The sequence below is a fragment of the Haliaeetus leucocephalus genome, unplaced genomic scaffold, assembly GCF_000737465.1.
Source record: "Haliaeetus leucocephalus isolate CR32 unplaced genomic scaffold, Haliaeetus_leucocephalus-4.0 Scaffold154, whole genome shotgun sequence".
NCBI lineage: Eukaryota > Metazoa > Chordata > Aves > Accipitriformes > Accipitridae > Haliaeetus > Haliaeetus leucocephalus.
This window is the reverse complement of record NW_010972590.1, coordinates 329682-353463: the sequence shown is the minus strand read 5'-3', so window position 1 is coordinate 353463 and position 23782 is coordinate 329682. Positions and strand designations below refer to the sequence as shown.

Below are 23782 nucleotides of genomic sequence, written 5' to 3'. Positions count from 1 at the left end.
TGCTCAAGTATCTGAAAGACTAATCAAGAACCATGACAGTATTGGTTCTTTTAAGGCATTTCCAGACAACTGTTGCAAAGCAGGAGTGCTAATGAACTTATACAAACATTAAGCCTGAATGGGTACACAAACTGTACCACATCTTTGAATTTTGAGTAACCACTCTTAAAATTTTGCAATTAAAGGATAATAATATGCCTAAGCATTTCTTTTGTCCCAAGTACAACACATAACTGAAACAGATTCTGAATGTTACCAGTGGAATGATACAAAAAAGTTGTCTCAAAATGATATGTAAATAATAATTTTATTTTTAAATATGCCACCTGCATTTTAAGTTCCTGAATCAGATTTTTATTTTATGGCTTGCTTTCAATAAGCTTAATAGAAGTGTCCTACATAGTTCACAAAATATGTTCAAAATGTGCCCTTTTTTACTGTTCTTGTCTCTGAAATGTTATGTATGTCATCACAGTCATCTCTTTCTTAGAACATGTAAATCTTTACTATGCTAACTTTAGTATTAGCATGATTTATCAATGGATTCCTACTGAAATGTAATACATGGCATGAAGTTCCAAATCCTAAAGCTAGCCACTTCTTACTTCACATGCTGTATGCAAAGCTGTTTTTCTGACTGATGACTTTTCATAATTCACTTGAGGAAACACCAACCAAGCTATATTCTTGACTAACAAAACCTGTGCAGTTTCAGGAACTGAAATGGGTCGCACATGTCTAAACTCAGCAAAGATTATGCCACTGACTCACGTGCTTCCCTTGCCAAATGCAAGTCTCATAAAAGTTATCAGGATACACCAAGAAGGGAGTCTTAATTTAGTTTCACCTTCTTCATGTCCAGTGGTTTCATTCTACTGAAATGCAAACTTTTTAGATTGTCCTTCTTAGCCATTTTGAACTTGTATTCTTATGGGCGTTCCTATTTTTCTGTTTAGTGGGTTTCATAAATGGTAACAGAAGACATGAGATATTTGGGGACTGGACTGTCCATCAAAATAGTGAATTTTGGCTCCTCAGTATCCTCAACACTAACTTGCTTTCATTTTATATGACATGATATATTCACTTTCAAACCACATCAATTTCAATGAAAAAAAAAAAAAAAAAAGACGAGCTGTGTGTGAAATGTTTAGCTAGGTTTAATTTCCTTCCTGTGTCTGCTGAATTTTTACAACATAATGAAAATATATGAAACACAAGTAAAGGAAAAGAGACAACCCAATCTCACCATCACTCCATGAACCAGAGAGATTTTGTTATGTGACAATATGATCATCATCACATGCGAGAGCTTTTATCCACAAGTATAAAATAACTGTGTTATCCTACCACCTTGACAAATTCCATTTATATTACATTTTCCTCAGGAGTGAAAAAGAATAGTGTATAAAAAAACCCCAAACCTAAGAGTTTAAGGACCAGCTGCTTCTGTTTAAGCCCAACTGCTTCAGTATTGATGCAGCATAGCTAAGGCATGATGTCATCTGAAGGGCCAGCAGAATATACCCTGGTTGATCTTAAAAATATGTAGGGGTCTAGCCTCTCCTTTCTGAGTGTGCATAATTCCCATCAGTGGGGAAGGGAGTTGTTCACATGAAGAAAAGAAGATAAAGTAGACTAAATGACCATAGTGGATAGAGAGGTGTATAAATTCTACCAAAGAAAGAGACAACTATTTTCTTAACATTTACTTGTTCTTGCTACAACATAGTTTTTAAAACTGAAGAGAAGAAAGAATAGTCTTCTAATGCCTCCTGTTTGCTTTTATATGACCCTATGGGGATGGAAATCATTCTTTTATTCCAGTCCTTCCATTCTCTTTCTCCATCCATTCATCCAACTGTCCATCCATCCCTTCCCCTGCTTCCTACTTCTGTGGTTTGATATGCATGCATGGAGATATTTGTATTGTATATAATTTACTATATATTTAATAGAAGCTTTTCTTGTTTTAAAAGGTGCAGGAGAAGAAAATAAATGTAATAAAAGCTTCAGCTTATAAACAGAGTACAATACACATGTTCACAGGCACACAGAAAGAATAATGGCATGTATTACCTAGCCAGTCACTTAAAAGGATGGCACAATATATACTATTCCAAATGCCAAGCAACAATGAAAATCTTAAAGTGATAAAACTCTCTCAATGTCATGGGAACACAATTGTCACTTGTCATTACTGTGCATCTCTCTATTTCTTCATATATCCTAAACTGCCTATTCTTACATAATTCAACACATTCAATAATGTAGAAAATCAATTAATATTTACTGACCTGTCTCTGCTTCTCCGTGATGGGAACGCAGCGTTACAGCCAGCCACTGTGCAGACATGCATCTCTTTTAAATGAACATTTCTGTAGTGAAGCTTCACACTGTAGGAACTCTTGAAACTTTTCTTGCACACATAGCAGATCTTGGGGTCTGGACTGGAGCACATTTCACCTTCTGGGGAGAACTTCTGAGGGCTGCTGTAGTTGAATGTAGAAGCAAAACTTTCATGAAGGGCAGCCATACTGGCACTGCCTCCATTGTACAGTCCATATTGGCTCATGTAGAACATATCATATGTAGGGTCTGTATACTCTTCCTTCACCTTAATGACATCCTGGTTGGAGGAGTCATTGTGATTTTCATCTGGTCTGTCACTGTGCATCATAGATTTTTCACCAGTTTCGTGGAGGCGATCATCGCCTTCCATGGATTCCTCACACAATTTGGGCTCTGATGACTCTGACTCATTTTCATAGTCTCTCTCATGCTCCTGGTCTTCTGATGTCATGCTGTCTGCCCTTCTTATGTCTGGTCTGGAAATGCATCTGCTTCTGTCACTTTTGGAAAAGTCTTTCACAGACAGTCCTGGGCTCATTTCCTCCTGAGAATGGCAGTGATTGTCATGACCAATGTCATTCACCATCGTGCTGCTGTCATTCACCTCTTCATCTTCATCATCAAACTCATCGGCAGTATCAATAACTTCCTTTTCAATTTTAACTGGCATGCTTGACTTCCTTGGCTTCTTCTTGGGGGCAAGGTCAGCATTAGGCTCTGGGGTGGGCATCAGCACTGAAGGTACTGATGACTCTGAAGGAGGAGGGGGATGCTGCTCCATGCCACTCACTGCTGGTATTATTGGACTGGTAGGGAGTGAGGTTGGAGGACTCACCATCTCTCCAGGAGTAAGTAAATTTCTGTAAAAAGGAGGAACAGGTTGGACAGTCTTTAAAGCTGGGAACACCAGCTGACTGGGAAGAGGGTTCTGTAGTACAGGATCTAGAGGGGGAGTGGTAAACCCCATTGGTGGACGCCCAGGGCTTGTTAAAGTTAGGCTGGATTTTGTACTTGCTATGACTGGAGTGGCGGCACCTGATGTAGCACGAATTAGATCTTTGTCGCGGTTATTCCTTAACATAGGCATGTGGAGGCGGGGATTGGGGTTAGCACTGTGGCGATTGCGGCTTCTGAGAGAGCTGAAGACCATGTTGCAGCCCTCAATAGTGCACCGGTGCTTGATTTTCAGGTGAACAGCATTGTAGTGGATTTTAAGAGTACCTTTGTCATAGAAAGTTTTGCCACATGCATTGCAAAATACTCTTCCTTTCCTGGAGGCTGACCCCATTCTCCTCATTCTGTGAATGCGAAATGAGCTTTTAGTGTGTTCTGGTTTTGATAAATCATTGACAGGTGTAGGTGTCTGAACAGGAGAGACGCAGGCTGGCTCAGTTTTGGGCTCAACATTTGTGATGCTGGTCAAAGCATTCCTGCTGGATGTTTGCTCATTCTTGAAAGGTGTAGGGGAAACTTCAGATTCACTGCTCTCATTATATTCATTTTGGGTCGTAAGGCTTGGTTCACGGAGCCTCATTGCTGGCTGTTCCAGCAGAAGGCCATTTGGAGGCAGCCCCAGTAGCGGAGCAGAGACCGGATTTATGTACTGGAATGGAAGCAGGAATGCAAGGCTATTTGGGATGTTTTCAAAATGATGAATGCTGGAAGGGTTGCTATTCTCCAGGTGAGCAAGGAGACTTGGGCTCCTGGTGCGATTATTGCTTTCAATAAAAGTCCTTATATCTGAATCTGTCTTTGAAGATGGCACAGCCACAGCCTGCCCTTCTTTTTCTTGAATTGCCATCAGCTCCACAATGGATTTGGTTTCTCCAAATCTCAGGAACTGCTGAAGGGTAATGATCTCTTCTTCCCTGGACATGATGGCCCAGCGGTCCAGCACCTTGCCTGCAGCATCCTAGAGGCCATATCAAAGAAACAACAAAGACAAACACAAAGAAAAAACTTATTGATTCTGCATAATTATTGAATTCAATAGAAGGTGCTCTGCTGCCTGAACATGAAACACTAAGCTCAAAAAACAACATGCAAACAGCGTTAATAGAACTCGACCAAAAAATGCAAACTTTCCAGCCATGCAAATACAGTAATTAGAGTCACCGTCAGAGAAACAGATTGAGTTTAATAATGTCAGAGCAAACAAAATGTAGACCATGGGGCTCTGTGATCTAAAATGCTTTCAATACTTTTATTTTAACAACAGTGATCTATGTACAATGCTACTGTTTAGCATACATTAGCGTAAAAAATGAATTGTTGCTGTGCACTCCATTATAAAATATAGAAAATTGTACCTTAATCACTATTAAATGGTGACACTATAAGAAAGGCTAAATAAATGCATTTGATAGCTTTGCTTCTTAAATATAAGCAGACATAAGACTGAAGTCACTCATGGGCCATCTCACAAGAAATTTTGATGCAAGGCAAAAGTCTTAAAAATAGCACATAATACTTGTACCTTACTCCTTTTTTTTTTTCCTTTTTTCTTTTTTTTCCCATGACAGCAATACTGAAAAACATATTCATTATAAACTTGCATCAAAAGGTAGAAATTGGGGCACTGGTTTTAAGCATAACTGGACTATTACTGGCAATTGATTCTAAGCTTGCAATCTTTGTATGGTTTAGACTTAAGAGATGACTTTTTTGCAGCCTTGTTATAAATGACAGTTAAAAATATGTAAAAAGTAAGCATCTGATGGATGTAGATAGCATAAATGTGTAAAAATGTTGTCTCTTAACATTGCCTTCTGATAGCAAGGGAAAAATCCAGAGAGAATACACATCAGTAATCACTAGACTATCTGTTGTTAAATATACATTAAAAAGCATTTCACACTTTCATTTTTGCTAGTAAGCATGAGATTTGCCTGAAGGTAGGACTTAAAAATTCTGCAATGTAATGTCAGGCAATCCATTCCAGCATGTATTGATAAAAACATATTAAAATACTTATATAATGAATACATCATTTTATTGGCATCTTTCCTTTTGGGCAAATGCTGGACATAACATCAGCACAGTAACTATAACCAACAAGCACTGTTGCAGGCCATCAAACCAGAATTATTCCAATGCTTCCTCATGCATTAAACAGTTTGAAAGCCTTGAAAGATACTCCACTGTACTGTCTCTGATCTTTTTAAATCTTGAGTCTCAGCTTCAGAACCTTATCCGAACACTTCGGACTACACAGTATTGCAAAAACCACTAGCTCTTGTTTGATTTTGAAGCCTGCAAATAGCTTGCTTTTTCCCCCCCAGGCCTTATTTATTTATTTATTTTATTATCTTCAGTCTTCAGAGGATTGATTCTTCTCTCCCCTCACATTTCCTACAGTACTGGAAAATGCAATTTGCCCCAAATAGTAAAGCATATATTTATTTGATTACAGCTGGTTTTATTATTTCAGTTTAGATCTGTGTCACCTCTCTGGATACAAAGTTAATGACGAAGGTCAATGCCATGTATGTTTCAGTACCTTAGATGCTACTGTAAAACCTTTAGAAAAGCTCCACACGTGACCATTAGCAATCAAACTTTACAATACTATGAAACCTTCAACAGCAATTAATTATGGACAATCTTACCCAGCTGACCCGGATGGGAAGCCCCAGAAAGCACCTCTATGCAGAAGATGTTCAGCATGTATTTACACAGTGACAAAGGAAACACCACAATGCAGATGCTGGTCCTGGTTTGCAGCACTAATCAGGAAATGTCCCCACCTTAGGACACCACACTGTGGACCTCTCTAATTTCTACATCCTCCCAGATCTACCAGTCTGATGGAGCAGTATTTTACAGGCAGTCAGTGCTATCTAGTAGAAATCATCCAGAACACCAAAAAACCCTATCCAATAATAAAATGAAGTGAAACAAAACCAAACCAAAATGAGGCGAGGGGAGGGAGAAAAAAAAAACCATCAACACTACAAACAAACAATTAAAGGACAGGTTCATATTTTAAAGCTCTAAGATTACATTTTTTTCCCCACCCAACTAACTTTGGCTACTCTCCTCATGAGTGTGACCCAAAACTTCTTAAACCTACTTCTCCCACAACTTCCAGCCAGCCATACCAGTTCTACATTTGAGTAATTCCTACGTGGAACTGCAAAATGAGACTCGGATCAGATTTTGGTCTCCAGACCTTCACTGTGACCTCTGACCCAATCTATACACACACACACACATTTCTAATTCCAAGCCACAAGTATTAATTCCTTCTAACTGTAACTTGCATTGTTCAAAGATGGAAATAACATTGTCTAATTTACACTGCTTACATGTATTGAATTAGGATTCCTGTCTGCAGCCAGCTGCAGGCTGCTTTGTAATGTACTACTTGTAGTAATTTGTTTTGTTTTTGCTTTAATTTGTAAATCACTCACAGGCTTATGTAACAGATGGATGCTTTACAAAAATGGATATTTAAGTAAATAAAAATTAAATACAGTCAGCATGACAATAACTCATGAGAATAGTAGGTACAGATCCTGTAACAGACTCCCACATGTAAGCGGAAGGTGGTATCACACAGTCCCTCACCCGGTGGCAGCGCAACCAGCTCCTTGCGTGCACAGAACAGACAGACATCATCTAAATGCGGGGGCTCCCAGTATGCTTTTGGGGATTTGTTCCTCAGCTTAACTCAAGAAGCTGGCAGTTGACTACATGATCTACCTCCCAATGAGACACCACCACCCTTTGTTTCATTTAGTTTAAGGATTTGCAAGGAGGAGGGCGAGACCTTCAGCAGCTGCTAAGTCCCACTGATCAGAGAAACTGGCAGTCAAGGGTGTGATTGTCATGGGGTTACCCTCGCTGTCATAGAAACAGCAGGGAATCAGAAAGTTGCTCTTAAATGATCCTTGCCTAGTCCTACTAGTTATATCAACCTATACCTTGTTAATTTTCAGCAAAAAGTTGTTTGGCTTTTTTCCCCCAGCAGAAGTAAGGAAAATTTGCATAGATGCCTGTATTTCATAGACAGCACACTACTTACGGATACTGTGTAGCATATGCTTCAATATTTACATAGTGATGGCTTTCCATAAATCACTGTAAGTATGTATTACGCAAAACTAGATAAAGAGCGAATAGGATTGTCATTTTTTTATAAAACTTAAAATTAACAAAAAATCTAATCATTATCCCCTTTGAATTAAGCTATAACTAGCTAGGGATCTCTCTGTATATGGTAATACTTGATTAGAGGTTCAAGTCCTTTCATACATGTAATCGATTTCTTGTTTCTTACAATCTCTCACGCTAAATTTTCTCCCCAAAGCCATTAAATCATATCCACATTTAAATATTTCATGACAAAAGGTTCCAATTTATATTACTTTTTTCAGCTCATAACTGATTAAGCCAAGCCTCCTGTGACAATGTGTACAAGGAAGTCAGCGAGTATAGAGATACCACTGCACGCTTACAGCTTTAAGCCAGGCAGCACACAGGTAAGCCCAACCCATACACCATACAGTGATGCTCTTCCTTCTTTGCCCATACAGCCTTGTTTTTATTTTTATTTTATTTTATGTGTGGGTAGCTCCCTCACAATTTCAGATGGACAAAATCTTTTAATGTCCAAATCATATTAAATTAACCTCCAAGGATGCAAGACATAACCTTGAATCTTTTTCCAACTCTTAACACACGCTTGACTATTATTTTTATAGGTACGGAATCACATACACACATACTACATTAGATCTATAAAGTAATGTCATGGTTAATCATCCTGAACCTGCCTCCTCATTTTTGCTGACCATATGTTAGGAAGAGATGTGCCAGGATATATTAGGGTACATCTTGTCTTAAACTTCTGAGTCAGACAGAACAAGTGATGGGCATCAAGATTATTATCTTGGATGATACAAACAGGCTACAAAAGAAGATGGACACAAAGATCACTGTAATTTTTAGAAGCTTAATTGGGGAGGATTGTGAAGATGATTCTTCACTTCCTGAGGGCCTTTAGGCTTTAAAAATTTCAAGCTTTCAATTCAGCTTTAAAACCTCCCAATTTAAAGACTGCCTATTTAGAAAATAAGGACAGTCTACACAAACATACATTATAAACATACACTGTAAACCTTGAACTTTTGTTATGAAATCAGTTGTTTTAAACTCTCACTTTGCGTGAGAAGCTCCGTTGACTCCTGTGCCTGCATTACGTGCAGGTAATTTTATATGTCTACACTCACACAGACACATGTATGTACATACATATACACACCACAGACTTTTTGCAGTTCTATTTTTATCTTACTAACTAACTTCTTGGCATAGGTAAAAGTATGTATACACCTGGCTGAATACATAGTGAGAGATGATTACACAAGAGTTGAGATTAATAGAAAGGTTACCAAAAAAGTTAAAATTGCTTCTTAAACAAGCCTTATGTTTTGGGAAGCACTCAAGGATTATTTTGGGGCACTACTGTGGTAACTTCTGAGTACCACTCAAAGTTATATAGAAAAACACATTGCTAGCCTTCATATTTTAGCAAGTTTGCATACACACCATAAACTGCTGCTTTTGATGTGTTATCAGCTAAGTATCCATGTTACAAAACATTACATAGATACATGTTTGATTAAATAAGCAAGCCTAGTGTTTATCACAAATCTTTCTTCTATAAGCCCTTCTTAAAGAGCTATACATTTTCTAGCTGATCTCAAAGAAACATTTTGAATGCAGCTGTAGCAGCTGAAAAGCAGACTGAAAGATATTAATTTGGTCATACTATAATTGCAGAGGATGGTTTTAATTAGGGTGTAGACAGAAAAAAAAAATCAACATTTGTTTCTAATAAAGAAAAGCCTACATAATTTCCATGATTTAGGGTTTGTTGGTTTTGTTTGGCTGAATTTCCCAGGAGCATCTCTTTGCCTCCCAATTAAATTTTAAGCTGTTACACTATGGGTAGTCCTACTACTCGTGGGGTAAAAGTTACCAGAAGTGTGCAGCAGCACACCGACTCACATGAATACAGACAGGGCGATGTGCAACACCTCTTGCTCATTTTGGCTAATTCCCACTGACCTCAGTAGGACAGAAGTAAGCCCTATATCTAGTTTTCCACAGAAATGTACACTCACACATACAATCACATATTAATTTTTCTGATAGCTGTTTTTACCATGCTGAACCTAACTCACCTTTGCTCCTGTAAACATGAAGAAAAGGCATGCATACTTGCTCACCATGATTATATATGTGCAACTGGTATGAGATTTAACATACCCAGCCTGAGCTAGCCACAGTTAAATTTTTTCCCCACATCTGTCACTTCTCATCCACCTCCCACCACCTCCCTTCACCAACTGAAACCATATGAACAAACTCATGTTGAAGTGTCAGCAGTCCTTCCCTTGAGTTATACTGCTGCAGCAGGAACAAACACAGTGCAGCACTACTGAGTTCTCAGTCAATAATGGAAATCTTTACCTTTTGGCTTCACTGCAGCCTCCACTCTGCTAGAAAAATCAAGAGTGATAGATCTTCTTCCCTTCTGACACCCTCTTTCTCTTACCTGTTGGACTTGCCTTCTTTGCCCCAAAGACAAAGGGTATGCATGAGGATACCAGCATGTTACCACAAAGGAAGAGAAAGAGGCTCTCTTTCCCCAAAGTATCACTGAGAATGACACTGGCAGTATATATTCAAATGCTTATATTTACTTTTGCTGCCAGTTCGTAACAGTACTTGCTCTGGTTGCTCCTTAGACTCCAGATCTCCTTATGTATTCAGCAGCAAAAAGCTTTGTGTTTTGATCAAAAGGACTCCCAAAGACCTTTGCAAACTTTACTAACTGGTATTGTAGACACTGGGTCAAATCTGGCTAAACTTAAGATCCAGAGTAATTGCACTTTAAATCCAGAGTAATTCCACTGACCATGTTGGAAAGTAATTTTAACATAACTTAGCCCTGAAACATCATGTGGAACCAAATCTGTTTGAATATATATTGGGGGCATACCACCATGGTGGAGCACAGCGGCTGTGTAACGATGCACAGGAGCACTGCTCAACGGTTTGAGAGTGAAAGTGAGGAACACTATGTCCCACTGAAACTGCAGATGGAACGTAAGGAGGTGGAATGCAATAACCACAGCTGAAACCTAGCCAGGACACCGCTGTTAACCACCCACGTTCTCACTAAATGGCCTACAGGGTCTTTACTGACCGAAAGTATGCAGGTCCTCTGTTTTATATCTCATCCCAATGACATATGCCAGCAGCACAGACTCCTACACAAGCAACCTGCTGGAGCGCTGGTTCTGGACTAATTTGCAGGGAGCAGTATGAAAATACTGGATTCCCAACACATGATTCCTGTTGGGGATTGAACTTCCTCATAGGGCACCCAAACTGAAGAATTCCTTTTCATTTTTCAGGTTCACCAACCTTAAAATACATTTGAAAGCATTGCCCTGAAAGATGATGACACTCTGTCAAATGCCAAATATAAAGCATCCATGCGAACTGCGGGTAGGGGAGAGAGCCTCTTATTGTTTTCAGAAAAGAAACTTTAATTTGAACTCTTCCCTGCTCTTCAAGAATGTGTATCACCTCTGCAACTCCAGTAAAACTATTAGGATGCAAGGGCACTAGTTTTAAATGCTTCTTCAGATTTTTAAAACATATTGTTTGACTTTTGATAAAATATTCACTTTGTTATGGAATGCTCTTGATTATGGACGAGATAAGAATGTATAATTCACAAGATGATGACTTTTTTTTTCTGAATAACACTGCATACAGCATTTTTATTTTTAAAACTATGATAGATCACTGTGGGTTACAATATATTTAATCACAGCAGCTCAAGCTTCATTTAATCATAGCAACTACATCAAGCCTCTTTACAATTGGGTGCCCGACAAGTTTTTTTCACAGTAAACCTCTGTCCACACTTGGATGAAAAGAATCTAAGCACAGCCAGAGCCTGATACTCTTCTTGCATTTACTAGCTTTACAGTGGTATAACTCCTGTGATTTCAACACAATTTGGTTTGATTTACAACTGTCATGTTGGTAACAACGATTAAATGGCAAAATATGTCACTAACTGGTAACAGTGGAACTCCTGTTAGCATGGATACACATTGATTCAGTAGCTTTAAAAAAATCCAAAGTAACCTTTCAGCAGTTGTCATTATCTCATTATTTATTTTGAAAAACCAGTGCCACCTCCCAAGTATTTTGCCCCTCTCCCCCCAAGAACTGCACAAATTTTCAAATGCAAACATTTTTTCCATTCACCATCAATTCTGGTTGAGACTTTCAGAAGATTTCTAAAGATTTTCCTAAATGAGGAGTTAATGTGAGGTGATCAGATGCTTCATGGTATCTGCTCATGAAAACATTTTTAATGGACACTAAAGGTGAAGCATTTTTTCTCATATTCATCAAATGGTAGAATATCAAGATTCTACAGAAATTGGGTATTCCAATTCCTTAAACAGCCTTGAAATCCACAACCTTGGACCCCAAGTATAGAGGAATATTTTGATACCTTTGCTTCTCTACAACTTGTGAGAGTGGAAAATTCATTGAAATGTCTCTGAAGTAGCTTTGCTACTAACTTGTGGCAAGTAACAGAGTGTTTGCCCTTAGGCAGACATGGCTCCTAGAAGCAATCAAACCACCAAGCACATGGTGTATGAAGGCAAAAATTCTAGACTCTGTGAGGTGCCACGGGGACTTTTCAGGAGAGGATGTAAAAGGAGACACAAGCATGGCAAACCACTGAAATAATTCCAGCTATAAATTAACTTTACAACACAATTCTGCATGTAAGCGAGTAGGGAAGATGCAGCATTCATATAAAAATAGCAATGATAGATTTTCGTACTCACGTTCACCAATTTTTGCATATATAGTTGCCCATTTTTTAAGAAAATTTGCCTTGATACTATCAGTCCCTGAAATCACTTCTGGTTTTACAGTTTGGTGTCAGTGCTGCATAACTCAGTGAAAAGTAAAGTCATGTTAAACCTCTCTTTCTGAGCCTCAGTTTCACCAACACTAAAAGAATGACACATAATTTTTATGAGAAACAGGGAACATTCACAAAGAGCACTGATGAGGTATTGTATTTGCAATACACACAGCCACGAGAGACACCCAGGCTCTCTTCAGCCAAGGCCTTCCCCAGTGCACAATGTGATAATACAAACAAATCACATCTGACATCCTTGCTCCATCTAACATGGACTGCACCAAAAGCAGGCCAAGACATCTAACAGTCAAGTCAAATCAGATTATCAGATGGTCGTTTTCTCACTTTTAATCTAAACTGACTAAAGTCATAACCCTAACTGGAAAATGTAAGCAACAAAAGCTGAGCCTTCCCAGGCTTGTAAGTAAAACTTCCAAGGAAGTCAGTAAGAAATTTGCCTAACCAGGGGCATTGTAAGTTATTGAGAAGTTGCCCAAGGACAAAAACACTAGAGTAAAAGTGCCAATAAGTTATAGTCATAAACTGGATTTCATTACATGCTTGGTTTTCCGACTGAACCCAAACTGGGCCTCAATAAGGGGATTCAGCTGTACTATATGCTGGGTATATGAATGGCAGCAGAATCGGGATTTTGATTTCCATCTTCAGTATTCATTAGGGGACTATACATTATTACTTGCAATATATACACCACTGTCTTAATGAGGCCTTTTTCCTTTGATTGTTTACATAAAAAATTTACACCAAAAACCTGAGGTGTGTCATAGGTGGCAACATGATGCAAAAGGGAGACAGCAGGGTGCAGAAATGACACCAAAAAGGCAGAGGTCACTGCAATATAAAAATGCTAGGTACATGAAGTAAGGTATCAGTTTGCACATATTAGAGGCACTGAAATGCAAAAGAAAGTGGGGATATTATATTACAGTGTACAAAGTAATAATAACTGTGCCTGCATGTCTTAATACCCTCTTGTCCCAGCAGTCCTGACTTTCTAGGCAGCCCACTTCTCCACATTAACAGTAGTCATTTGGAGAGCAGCAAACGTGCCATTAGAAGCACTTTTACAAGTGTATATTCATCCACCAATTAGCTTAATGTGGCCGCTTTCTGCATATTTTCTATCCAGGCTTGCACAAATCTTATTAATATTTCCCCCTAGCGCTTTGACAGATTACCTTGTCATTATGCATCCTGGAGCCTTTTAAACAATATGGGTAAACTACTGTTTGCGAGGTTAATGACAATTATCCCCTAATTACTGCATAAGTCACTCAGTCCACTTTATCTCATAGGCAGGGTTCTGCTCTGTGTATCTGCCATTGTGTCACTGTAAATGAATCTTGTATAGCTATGTTTATCTGTCGTTGCCTTGTAAATTACACTGACAGAAGAATGAACAAATTACTGTGTGTCATCACTTAAATACGGCTTCTGATAAAAAAAAGTCCCACAAGCACAGCACTTGAATTTTAACCTGATCACAATTAGTAAACACATATTGAATGTTTTAGGAGATATATTTAGAAATGGATGGGACACAGTGTGGTGGAAGAAGGCTCTGAAGTGGTAAGCCTAAGGGTGGTAAAACAGAAGAAATATAGAAAGCCACAGCAGTAGTAATGCCATGACCACCTCCTGAGAACTCTTCTGCTAATTTAACCGTTGATAGATGAGCCACTGATATTTTCCAAACAATCTCATATTCAGGCAGTGCTGTGCCGAATTCCACAATTTCTATTGTTTCTGACCATAACCACACAGGATTTTTCTTCCTTAGCTGAGAAATCCAAACACAAGTTGGAACAGAAGTAGCATCCATAAAACCACAGGCAATGCTAATTTAATAGATGCATTTGAGAACAATATCAAAGAAGATTAATAATTTGGATCATGTGTGCCCTGACTAGTCCTAGTGACTCCAACAGGACTGCTCAGTGCAGAAGCCAGAGCAGAATCTGGCAGGGAACACCTAAGTCAATGTATTGATTAAAAAAACAAATAAAAAATTAAATTAGCACATCGCCTACTGTTTTCCACAGTGTCTGCACTTTGAGTCACCTCCTTGGTGTAATTAAGAGTTCAACAGAGGCAGAGAAAAAATTCTGAGTTCAATTCACCCTCTATGGATTGAAGTAGTTCTACCTCAGGAAAGGAAAGCAGAATTGGCTTCCTGGTATGTTGCATTCTCTGAAGCAATTTCAAGTCACAGTTAAGAGTACTCTACTGGTAGGACATCCCTGAGACCAGATATGTCCTGCTTTGAGAAAGAAAGTTGCCTTGTTATTCACCTTGATTCCTTCTTTCACCAAAGACAGCTCATGACTTCAACAAGAAGCACATACATAGTCAGTGCTCAGAGGCAAAGTAAGTCTATGGTAAAGAACATTAAAACAACAGCTGCTTTTTAAATAATGCATCTTCCTATATTGGTCTTGGAGAGGTAATTGATTGATAGCCCTAGGAACCACAGTCCTTTGCAAACAGTACAACAGAGACAGTGCATTTCCACTCTGTCCTGGGAAGGTCCTTTCTTGAGTCAGGGAAGGCATTTTAGTACTGGTTTTGTACTGCTGACTATCACATTAATTGCAAAGAGTTAGTAACAAGTGTGCTTCTTATTGAGACTCAGGCTACAAATTTCATTTCCTCAAGCTCGGTGCAGCCAAAGCACATGAACTTCCTCTCACCACTGGCTTGAGCAGAAACTGAATCCTCTCACCCTCCCTCAGACCTGACATTTAACTCTTAGAACAGGGGTATTTCCCTGCTTGCCAGGCAAATGGATAATTCATGGAGTGAGATGCTCTTTTAGCTACTTAGATGAAACTGCCTGGTGCGCAGCTTGCAGGAAAACCAATGCATAACAGTAGGTATGTCAATCCCGCATCCTGCAACGAGGTTACACAGTAATGCAAAGTATCAGCTTTGGGCACACACTTTATACACACATGTATGATACATTCACAAATGATATATGCATTGATATAATAATGTTACATGTTTGCATATTTTAAATGTATTTGATTTTGCCTTATATTTTACACACCTCCTCATTTAGCAAACCTTCCTGTTTCATACACATCCTAAAACATGTTCAGCACCAGCTTCTGACCAGTGCAGTACAAAAAAATGAAGACAGAAGGACACCATGCAAATTGGAGCAGAATTATGATTCCTGAAGGGTAACAATACAAGACTGTTTAAGCTGCTGTACAAGAAAAAGGAAATGTCAGAATTCTCCAAAACCTGGTGATTATTTACTGCTGTTTAGCGGGTTATACCAGCACTAAAATCTTTTTATCATAGTAAAGTCTACATTACTTTGTTGGATTACAGTAGTGTCATATCCAGAAAGAATGGACAGACTAAGATATAACAAAATTACTGATATTACTGAAAATAACAGCAGTTTGAATGGAACATGGATGAGGACAGCACCTCTGACCATGCTCTCAGTATAGGTTGGAAGAAAAAGCTGTAGTGAAATGGTAAGAAAATGTAACAGCCATCACTGCCAGGGATAACTGAAAAGACTGATCGATTTTGAGTAAGCACTACCTCAAGGGTTTTGGTCCCACTAGGATTGATCTTTGTGTCTGTCCTGTGTTCAGTCAATGCAACTTTCAGCAGGGTATCCACTGCAGAAATAAATGGAAGTGCTGCAGTAACCCTCCACCCTCCCTCTCAGTATGTTATTTTCTCTCTGTGCTGAAAATGTGGCTGATTGTAAAGTGCTAGGCAACAGATGGACACAGAACAGTTTAAGGACACAGAACGGTGTTATTGTCATGTACAATAGTATCTGAAAAAATGCATTCTTAAATTATTAATATTTCTCTTTGAATTTGGAGGTTCCTTGGCCTCTCACTTTTGCTAATAGCAGGGAAACTCTGCAAGACAGAGACAAGTGTTAGACACTCATAATAGCTAAGTCGGCAGTCCCACCAAATGAAGGTAAGGATTGATACCTGTTTTCTATGCAGGCAAGCATGGGCCCTAAATGCAACATTAATCTTTAAGGGCAGGGAAACAATGCTGGCTGCTTCTGGGGAAAACTGTGAGACTGGTTTAACTGAACAATTTTTAAAAAAACCCCTGGCAAAATAACAGAATGAAGTTAGGTGACAGCTAAGAAAGCAGACAGGAGAAACATAGTTACCTATGCCAGTTAGGATCTTTAAAAAAATTCCATATAGTGTGCAATTTTTGCTTTTGCACATTTTGGGTTTCATCAGCTTGCTCCGAACAATCTCTAGAGATACTGAGTTACTTGCAGAGAACTCTATTCATTAAGGAACATTATTTACATAGGTATTATTCAGCTTTGCATGAGATATTTTACATTTAAATGAAAGTATGTACCTTTGATCTAAAACTGATTCAAAAAGCTAAGTGATACTTTGCATGGACATAGATCAGCAAGTGGTAAAGGTTGAGGTAAGCAAGAAAACAATGTAATATTTAAAATGTTCATGGTGTTAACAAGACAGCTCGGTCACAACATTACTTATGAAAGGAAATTCTGAAGAGGAGGAATGTGAACATTTAGAATTATACTAAACCCATTATTTTTGTGTATCAGTTATTCATAATTTCAAGGAATTTCACACACTGTGGAGCTTTAGCTACCATTTTCAGCTCTCAACAACAGTACAAGAAGAACAGAAACACATTTTTCATGAGCAATTAATGTTGAGGAGGACACTGGAAAATATGATACATATCCACAGTATGGACTGCACAGGAGAATAAGCAAGAGAATGTCAAATGTTGGAGATTAACAAGCACCATTTGCTGGCCTAACCCTCTGTTTAGACAAAACTCAATTTTCCAAACATAACAGAAGTTCTGCTTGAGTAAATTCTTCAAACTCAGGTCATGCTGAGGCCTGTGCCACCCCTCTCATTCTTCCAGTCAAATGGCCTGGTATGGTATAATGGACATGAGCATATAAGTGACCTTGGTCCATGTGCAAAAAATCTTTATTATTTTTGGTCAGTTTGCAGCTCCAGAGCTACTGTTTGAACTACATGTGCAAATGACCTAAACACTTGGAAATTCAAACTGAGTGATCGAACTATACATATCCTTAGGTTTTAAAGAAGGGCCTAACCCATCAAACAGAAATCTCACAAACTACAACCATTTGTCACCTGATAAGAAAACCAATCCTTTTGCATTTTTAACGCCTCTTCATATTGTAAAATCAGAAAAGAGGTGGAGGTGGGCAACCCCAAGGAAACTGAAGCTTTAATCCTAGACTCACCAGCCACTTCTTGTGTATTCCGGACAAATTACAGCTCTTCCATGTCTCAGATCCTTGTCTTTAAAATGGCCATAGACAACATCTCCCCTTACTTTGTGATGATGTTGTAATGAAAAACATGCCACAGACTTTGAAAGGCTGAAGTCAGTGGAGCCCTACATATATGTAACCTTGAATAAACAGTTTATTGTGAACTTGACCTGCCTTTATGAACATTCAAACAACTCTGTCCTGCAGTAAGGTTTTAAATGTACTGAGCTACAGAAGAGTTTAAAGGAAAAGACAGACTTAGAAAGAACCTATCTAGAGAGTTGCAGTAACATTCACGCTCCTTTTCTCAGTGGAGGACAGTGGGACATGGCTGGAAGGATTCACTTCTATGATATTCGGACATGTAAGATATGATCAGTCAATGAACACCTTTTCTAGTTCATCCTCTCAGAGAACGACCTTTATTACACTACGTTGTGATTGTTTCATTCACGCTTATTATGTTCAGAGCGTCCCAAGTGAAATAATTCTCAAATAAAAATACCAATCCCACTTCCCCAAATGGACACCAATAAACTGTCATTAGATTACTTGTAGCATAGCAAACTCTGAAGGAAATAACAGTGCTCATACCTACAAGTTTCTGTTGATAACTTTACAAGCCGCCCTCTTACCTCAGGGGAAAGACAGACTCTGTCTTAATACAGAAGAGACTCCCCTGAATACAAATATTTGTTGCAAAGCAAATAAAATGAGTTATTTTCATAAAAAGAGAGCAGTAAGAACAGCTTGGCAAAATGCAAGCAAAAAGTAACTTTTAATGTCTTTGGCACATCTCCAGCTCTTAGAAATGGCATCCAAAGTTGGTCCAAGTGTGGCTGATAAAGCAGGCTTAGAGCTGCCTTTCAACTTTCACTTCTTAATAATAAAAAAATCAATATATGGAGGATTACAAGCCTCTTGGTTTTGATTTGTATATCAAAAACAAAAGATGACAAGGTTATGGTGGTGTATGAAACTCCTCAGGACACAGCCACAATGATGCAAATATTTTATACCCTATTTATTTATTGCACTCTACTAGGAGGCTGAAATAAATTATTAAAATAAAATGAATGTGTAGCGTTCGCTACATATCAAGGTGCCACGATTAGATCACTGGTCGGCCCGGACCAGGGAAAGAGACAGATAACACACACAGTGTGAGCGCCAACTTCCGCCTTTTATTGCGCAGTTAATTCCTTTTATACTAACAAGGGTAGGCGGGATTACAGATACGTCATAGGGCTGCGACTAACCCTCCGTCTTTCCGTGACATCACGAGATCTTCCGAATGCCAAACCCTACATGAATGATCTTTTTTACTTATATCTATCTATCTATATCTATCTACCTATATATCTTACGTGGAAATATAATCCTGAACATGAGTTCTAAACCCCAGAAATTTAACAGATTACAGTTCAGACCCTAAATTAATCATAAATGTCTATTTTAAAATAAAACAAGGAATAGCCTGGATAGTAACCTGCATACAAACATAAATGCTCATATGGGGCCAAACACACTGTGAATTACATTATGGAGCAAAGGGAAAGTAACATGGTGTACAAAAGAGAGAACCAAGTGAATCTCTTTGCAATCACAGACTGTCTCAGCTGTTCCTCAGTGATGGCAATGTCTGAAATGAAACTGTTTAAACAGTTTTGTGAAGGAAGTAAGACTCTCAGATTTGTTGCTCACAGACAGACCAACTGAGCTTGGATCAGCGGTGATAGTAACACAGAACATCTTGTATAGATGGAAGGCCATACACCTGCAATCTTGAAAAAGGCAAATGGGAACTGAAGACTGCAAGCCAATGTCGATCTTGCCCACATAGGACAGTAAGGGTCAGACCTCTAGAGGGATCTGTAAAACTCACAGTAAATGGAGTCATCATTTATAAGTTACTTAAAACATACCTGTATGTCTTGCAGTCCTCTTAGTCAGAAATGATTGCTGCCAAGTCATTAGAAATGCAACATTAGCGTCGTTATGTGATCAACTCCTGGAATTGTTTTCTACATTTTTTCTTTAGTGAACTACAGAGTAATTAATTCAATTTGGTGGAGCTAAACAGGCAAGGTTACCTATAACATGGTGGTCTCAATCCACATGAGCTTGAAGGAGGGGACCACACCTTCTAAAATCCATTAATCAAATCAAATTACTATGCAGAATTCACCATAGGAGCATCACAGCAGTGTGAGCATGGTTAAACAGTTATACTGTGGTACACACATAGCAGCAAGGACATAGCAAACAGCAGCAGCAGTAGGTCAAAACATGCAGTAATGCAGTGGCTTGGACCTGCTCTTTTACTGATCTGAGGGAGTGAAAAACACTGAATTTACACTCACACAAAGAAGGCACTATAGGTACTACATGACTTATGAACAACCTTTGACACAACATGTAGTATAATAAGGTTAAAGCCATGCTTTGTTCTTCCTGAAGTGCAGTTTTAGGAGGGAAAATAACACATGGAGATGAAGAATGAAGCTGCATTTTCACAGCACCTGGACAGGTGAGGTTTGGAAAGAAGAGGTAAAAACTATGTGTGAGAATTAGAAGAGAGGATAAAGCAATAGCCTGCTCCCTCTGCAACCATTCACCCACCTCTTTTTCCTATTTTTCAACCAGAGTGGTGAGAGCTGTGGCTGCAGAACACCCACCTATAGTATAACCATCCATAAGCAAGCAGTGGCTGGGCCAATGCCAGAACAGTAAAAGCAGCATTCACTTAGTTTTTTTTAAGCACTTTGTATTGTACAGAGCCCTCTAAGGAAGATTGATTTCCATAAAGCCCCATTTCCATCTCAAGGTACTGATGATGCCATAAACCACAAGAGTTTCTCCACTCAAACCCTGCAGTGGAATTTCAGACTCACCACAAGAAGCCCACGTATTAGCCAGGGCTCAAGAAATACAGGCATGTGTTGCAAGGCATAGTGTTAGGTCAGCCTCAGGATCGAAGAGCAATAAACCAAGACAACAGTATCCAGCTTTAAAATAATTATGCACACATATACACACAAACATTTCATGCATTTTTTCTACATTTCCTAGAGAACTCTACCTATTATTTAAAGTTCTTTAATCATAACTTCTTGGACTTTATTATATCTGAATGTTTTGTTGTTTTTTTAATGGGATATACAATGGCTTCTTATGGTGCTCTTCTGTCACTTCATTTATCTGCCTTGGATTTTGTGTTGTGTGTGACTTGACTGCTATTGTATTTGGACTGGAGTAAGAAAAACTGTCCTTCTCTCCTGTGCCATACAGGACTTTCAAACAAGATGAAACTATTTGACAAATGAAGAAAGAAAGGGGGATGGGATATGTCATGTTCAAGATAAACTTCAGAGTAAATGTAAGACAGTCACAATCCACTTGACATATTTTAAAATTATTTAGTGTCTGTATGATGTTATCATCAGGACAACCAATCTCAATGGGAGTCCAAGCACAACACTTCTGACACTTAAAGAGACAGCATAGCTAAAGAACTTGCACGCTAATGACTCCTTCCACTACACCCAATCAACACAGGTAAGCTGTTGTTTTAGTTTTGAAAATATACTTTTCAAAGCCTGTGATGAAGCCTCAGTGACACAGGGCTCAGCAGAAGTATGTAAGTGTCCCCTGAACCTCAGGTGTAGCTGCTTGTCAGGAATGCAGATGCTGGTGACATCTGCCTCACTGGGGACTGAGCGCTCCACTGATTCAATAAGGCTACACAAGTGCAACAGGCCTTGATGTCAGTTACATGGTTTTACATACCTACCATGTCAGTGGTTCTCAGCCTCCCTGGGAATTTATTCAGATATAAGTGTATTCAGCCTGTAACAATGTCTTCTACCTGCCAGAGAGCTAGGAATATTCCCACCTTTTATGAATTTATAGTGCATGACTGCTGGTGTTTTACATGTTGGGAGCGGGAGAAAGAAAAAGAGTAAGAGAGACAAAGGAAAAGAAAAGAGGGGGGGGAGAGAGGAAGCAAAAGAGAAAGAGGGAGAATGAGAGTGAAAAGGGAGAGAAAGAGAAGGAGAGGGAGAGGCCGCTTTTCTAGAATTTGTTTCACCTCCATTTAATAAATTTTTACAGGAATAAATCCACCTACATACCTACAGCACTTGTCTAAAACCTGTTTAGAAACTGCTGGAAGTATAGAACATTGACTTTGTCTGAACCACAGTGCTTAACACATCCACTTCCTTTTCTCTTTTATTTAAAAGAGCTCATATTCAAAATTCAAAATTTCAGTCTTGCACATTTGCAATTATTTTAACTTGACTTAGACAAGCAGGTAGTGCAACTACTTGCTGATGTAAAATGGGTCATGTAGGTTATGCTTATGCAACTGGGGCCCGAATCAGTTAACTTCTAGACACAGATATAAAATACAGACAACAGTTAGGAAAAGGCATGAGTGCTGGAAACAAGGAGATTAGATTTCTGTAGACTTCACATGCTGAGGCTGGGTATCAATAGAGAAAAATGTTAACAACATTAGTGACCTTCAATGCCCTCTTACACCCCAGTATTCACTGATAAAATAACACAGAGAGTTTTTACTGTGTTGCAGCCTCTTCTTTTTCTGTATGTTTCTTTAATTCTGATGATACTGCCAGTAAGAAAGACCAGCAAAGTGTATTATTAAGGGCTGGGGTTTTTTCATGTCACTACATATCTATGACACAAGTTAAAATTAATTTGGAATAAGCTTATCTACCCAAAATTGTATCTTTCACCATTAACACTCTGTCCACATGTCCAAACATTATCAGATGCTGATACAATGAGGCATCCAAGCATATTTTTTCTGCTGTTATTATTCACAATAGACAGATAAATAAAAAATAAGTCTTAATTTCAAGCAACAGCTGTGAAACATTGTCCTTGCACAGGCAGTCACCTCAAATCATGCAATAATTAAGAAACAATGCAACTTTTTGCAAACATTTTACAAAAAATTCTCACAACATCACACAATACTTTCAGTATCTATACAGAGAACTTGGTAGTAGTGTAGGAATCTGGACTGCTTAGCAATGCAATAGGAATGAAATATCTTGGTATTGGCTCTCATGCATACACACCAAGACCTAGTGTGGAAGTAGAGTGACAACCATAAATTCCATCTGAAATCCTTGCCATTAGAAAGGTTATGTGCCAAATGACAACAGTAGTTAAAAATTTAACATTATTTTTAAAAGGGGGGGGGAAGTAGCAATCTACTGTCAAAATGATGGAACGTGAAAGAATCTACCCTGGCTTTTGTCAGTTTTATTGTCCACAAGTTTGTGGGGATAGAAAGGACACACTGCTTTTTTTATCATTCACTAGTGACACCACGTAACACATGTAAAGGCAATAATAGCATGAGAACTACAAAGACACTATACAAATGTGCAGAGAGGAGGTGCAGCAGGAGCTCTCCTTTCTATCAACTGTAAATGGCAGGAGTTTGGTAGGTCTGAGAGTGACTCGAAGATGTACTTATGTTAGAAATCTAAAATGTTGCACATGTGTTTTTGAAAACACATCTGAAGTTTGAACACACGGGAATACATTTTGCCTGGTGCATATATGGTGGTCACCAGTTATATATATGCATACAAAGCAAACTGACCCCTTTCCTCTGCAGTCCAAGCGAGATGCCTTTGAAAGTGTGACCCTTGATATCCATTATTTCAGTGGTGCACACTGAAATGATTCATAAGCATTACTTGCATTTTGTGCATATGTCGATAGAAAACAAGAACACAGTTGCACATATGTGCTTTCTGTAAATTCCTCCAACTTTTTTTCCTTTAATGATTTTCTTTTTTCCCCTTTGCAAGCCCTAGGACACAATTGGATCTTCTGAACCAAAAAGTTAGTGAAAAGGTTTGGCCCATAAAAATGATATAAGTGATAGTAGTTAGAGATCTTACCCGGGCTTGGTTTTTTTTTTTTTGTTGCCTTGATGGTTCATATTTGATAGGGAGAATTATGGCATGTGGTGGGCAGAAAATAACTTTACTCTCACTGTTCCACTTAAATACTCCAAAAACCAGTTGATAAACAAATTGCAGAATTATGAAGTGTGTAGTACTTTGAAGAATCTCATAAGCTATTATGTA

The 23782-nt window shown here is 38.6% G+C and overlaps 1 protein-coding gene across 1 annotated transcript in view; it reads right to left on the bottom strand.

The window, feature by feature from the left end:
• BNC2 (basonuclin 2) overlaps positions 1-23782 on the bottom strand; it is a 235276-nt gene that overhangs the window by 20251 nt on the left and 191243 nt on the right. Inside the window, exon 4 of the mRNA XM_010562077.1 lies at positions 2298-4264. Within this exon, the coding sequence (XP_010560379.1) occupies positions 2298-4264 (1967 nt within the window). The remainder of the gene's footprint in view (positions 1-2297; positions 4265-23782) is intronic.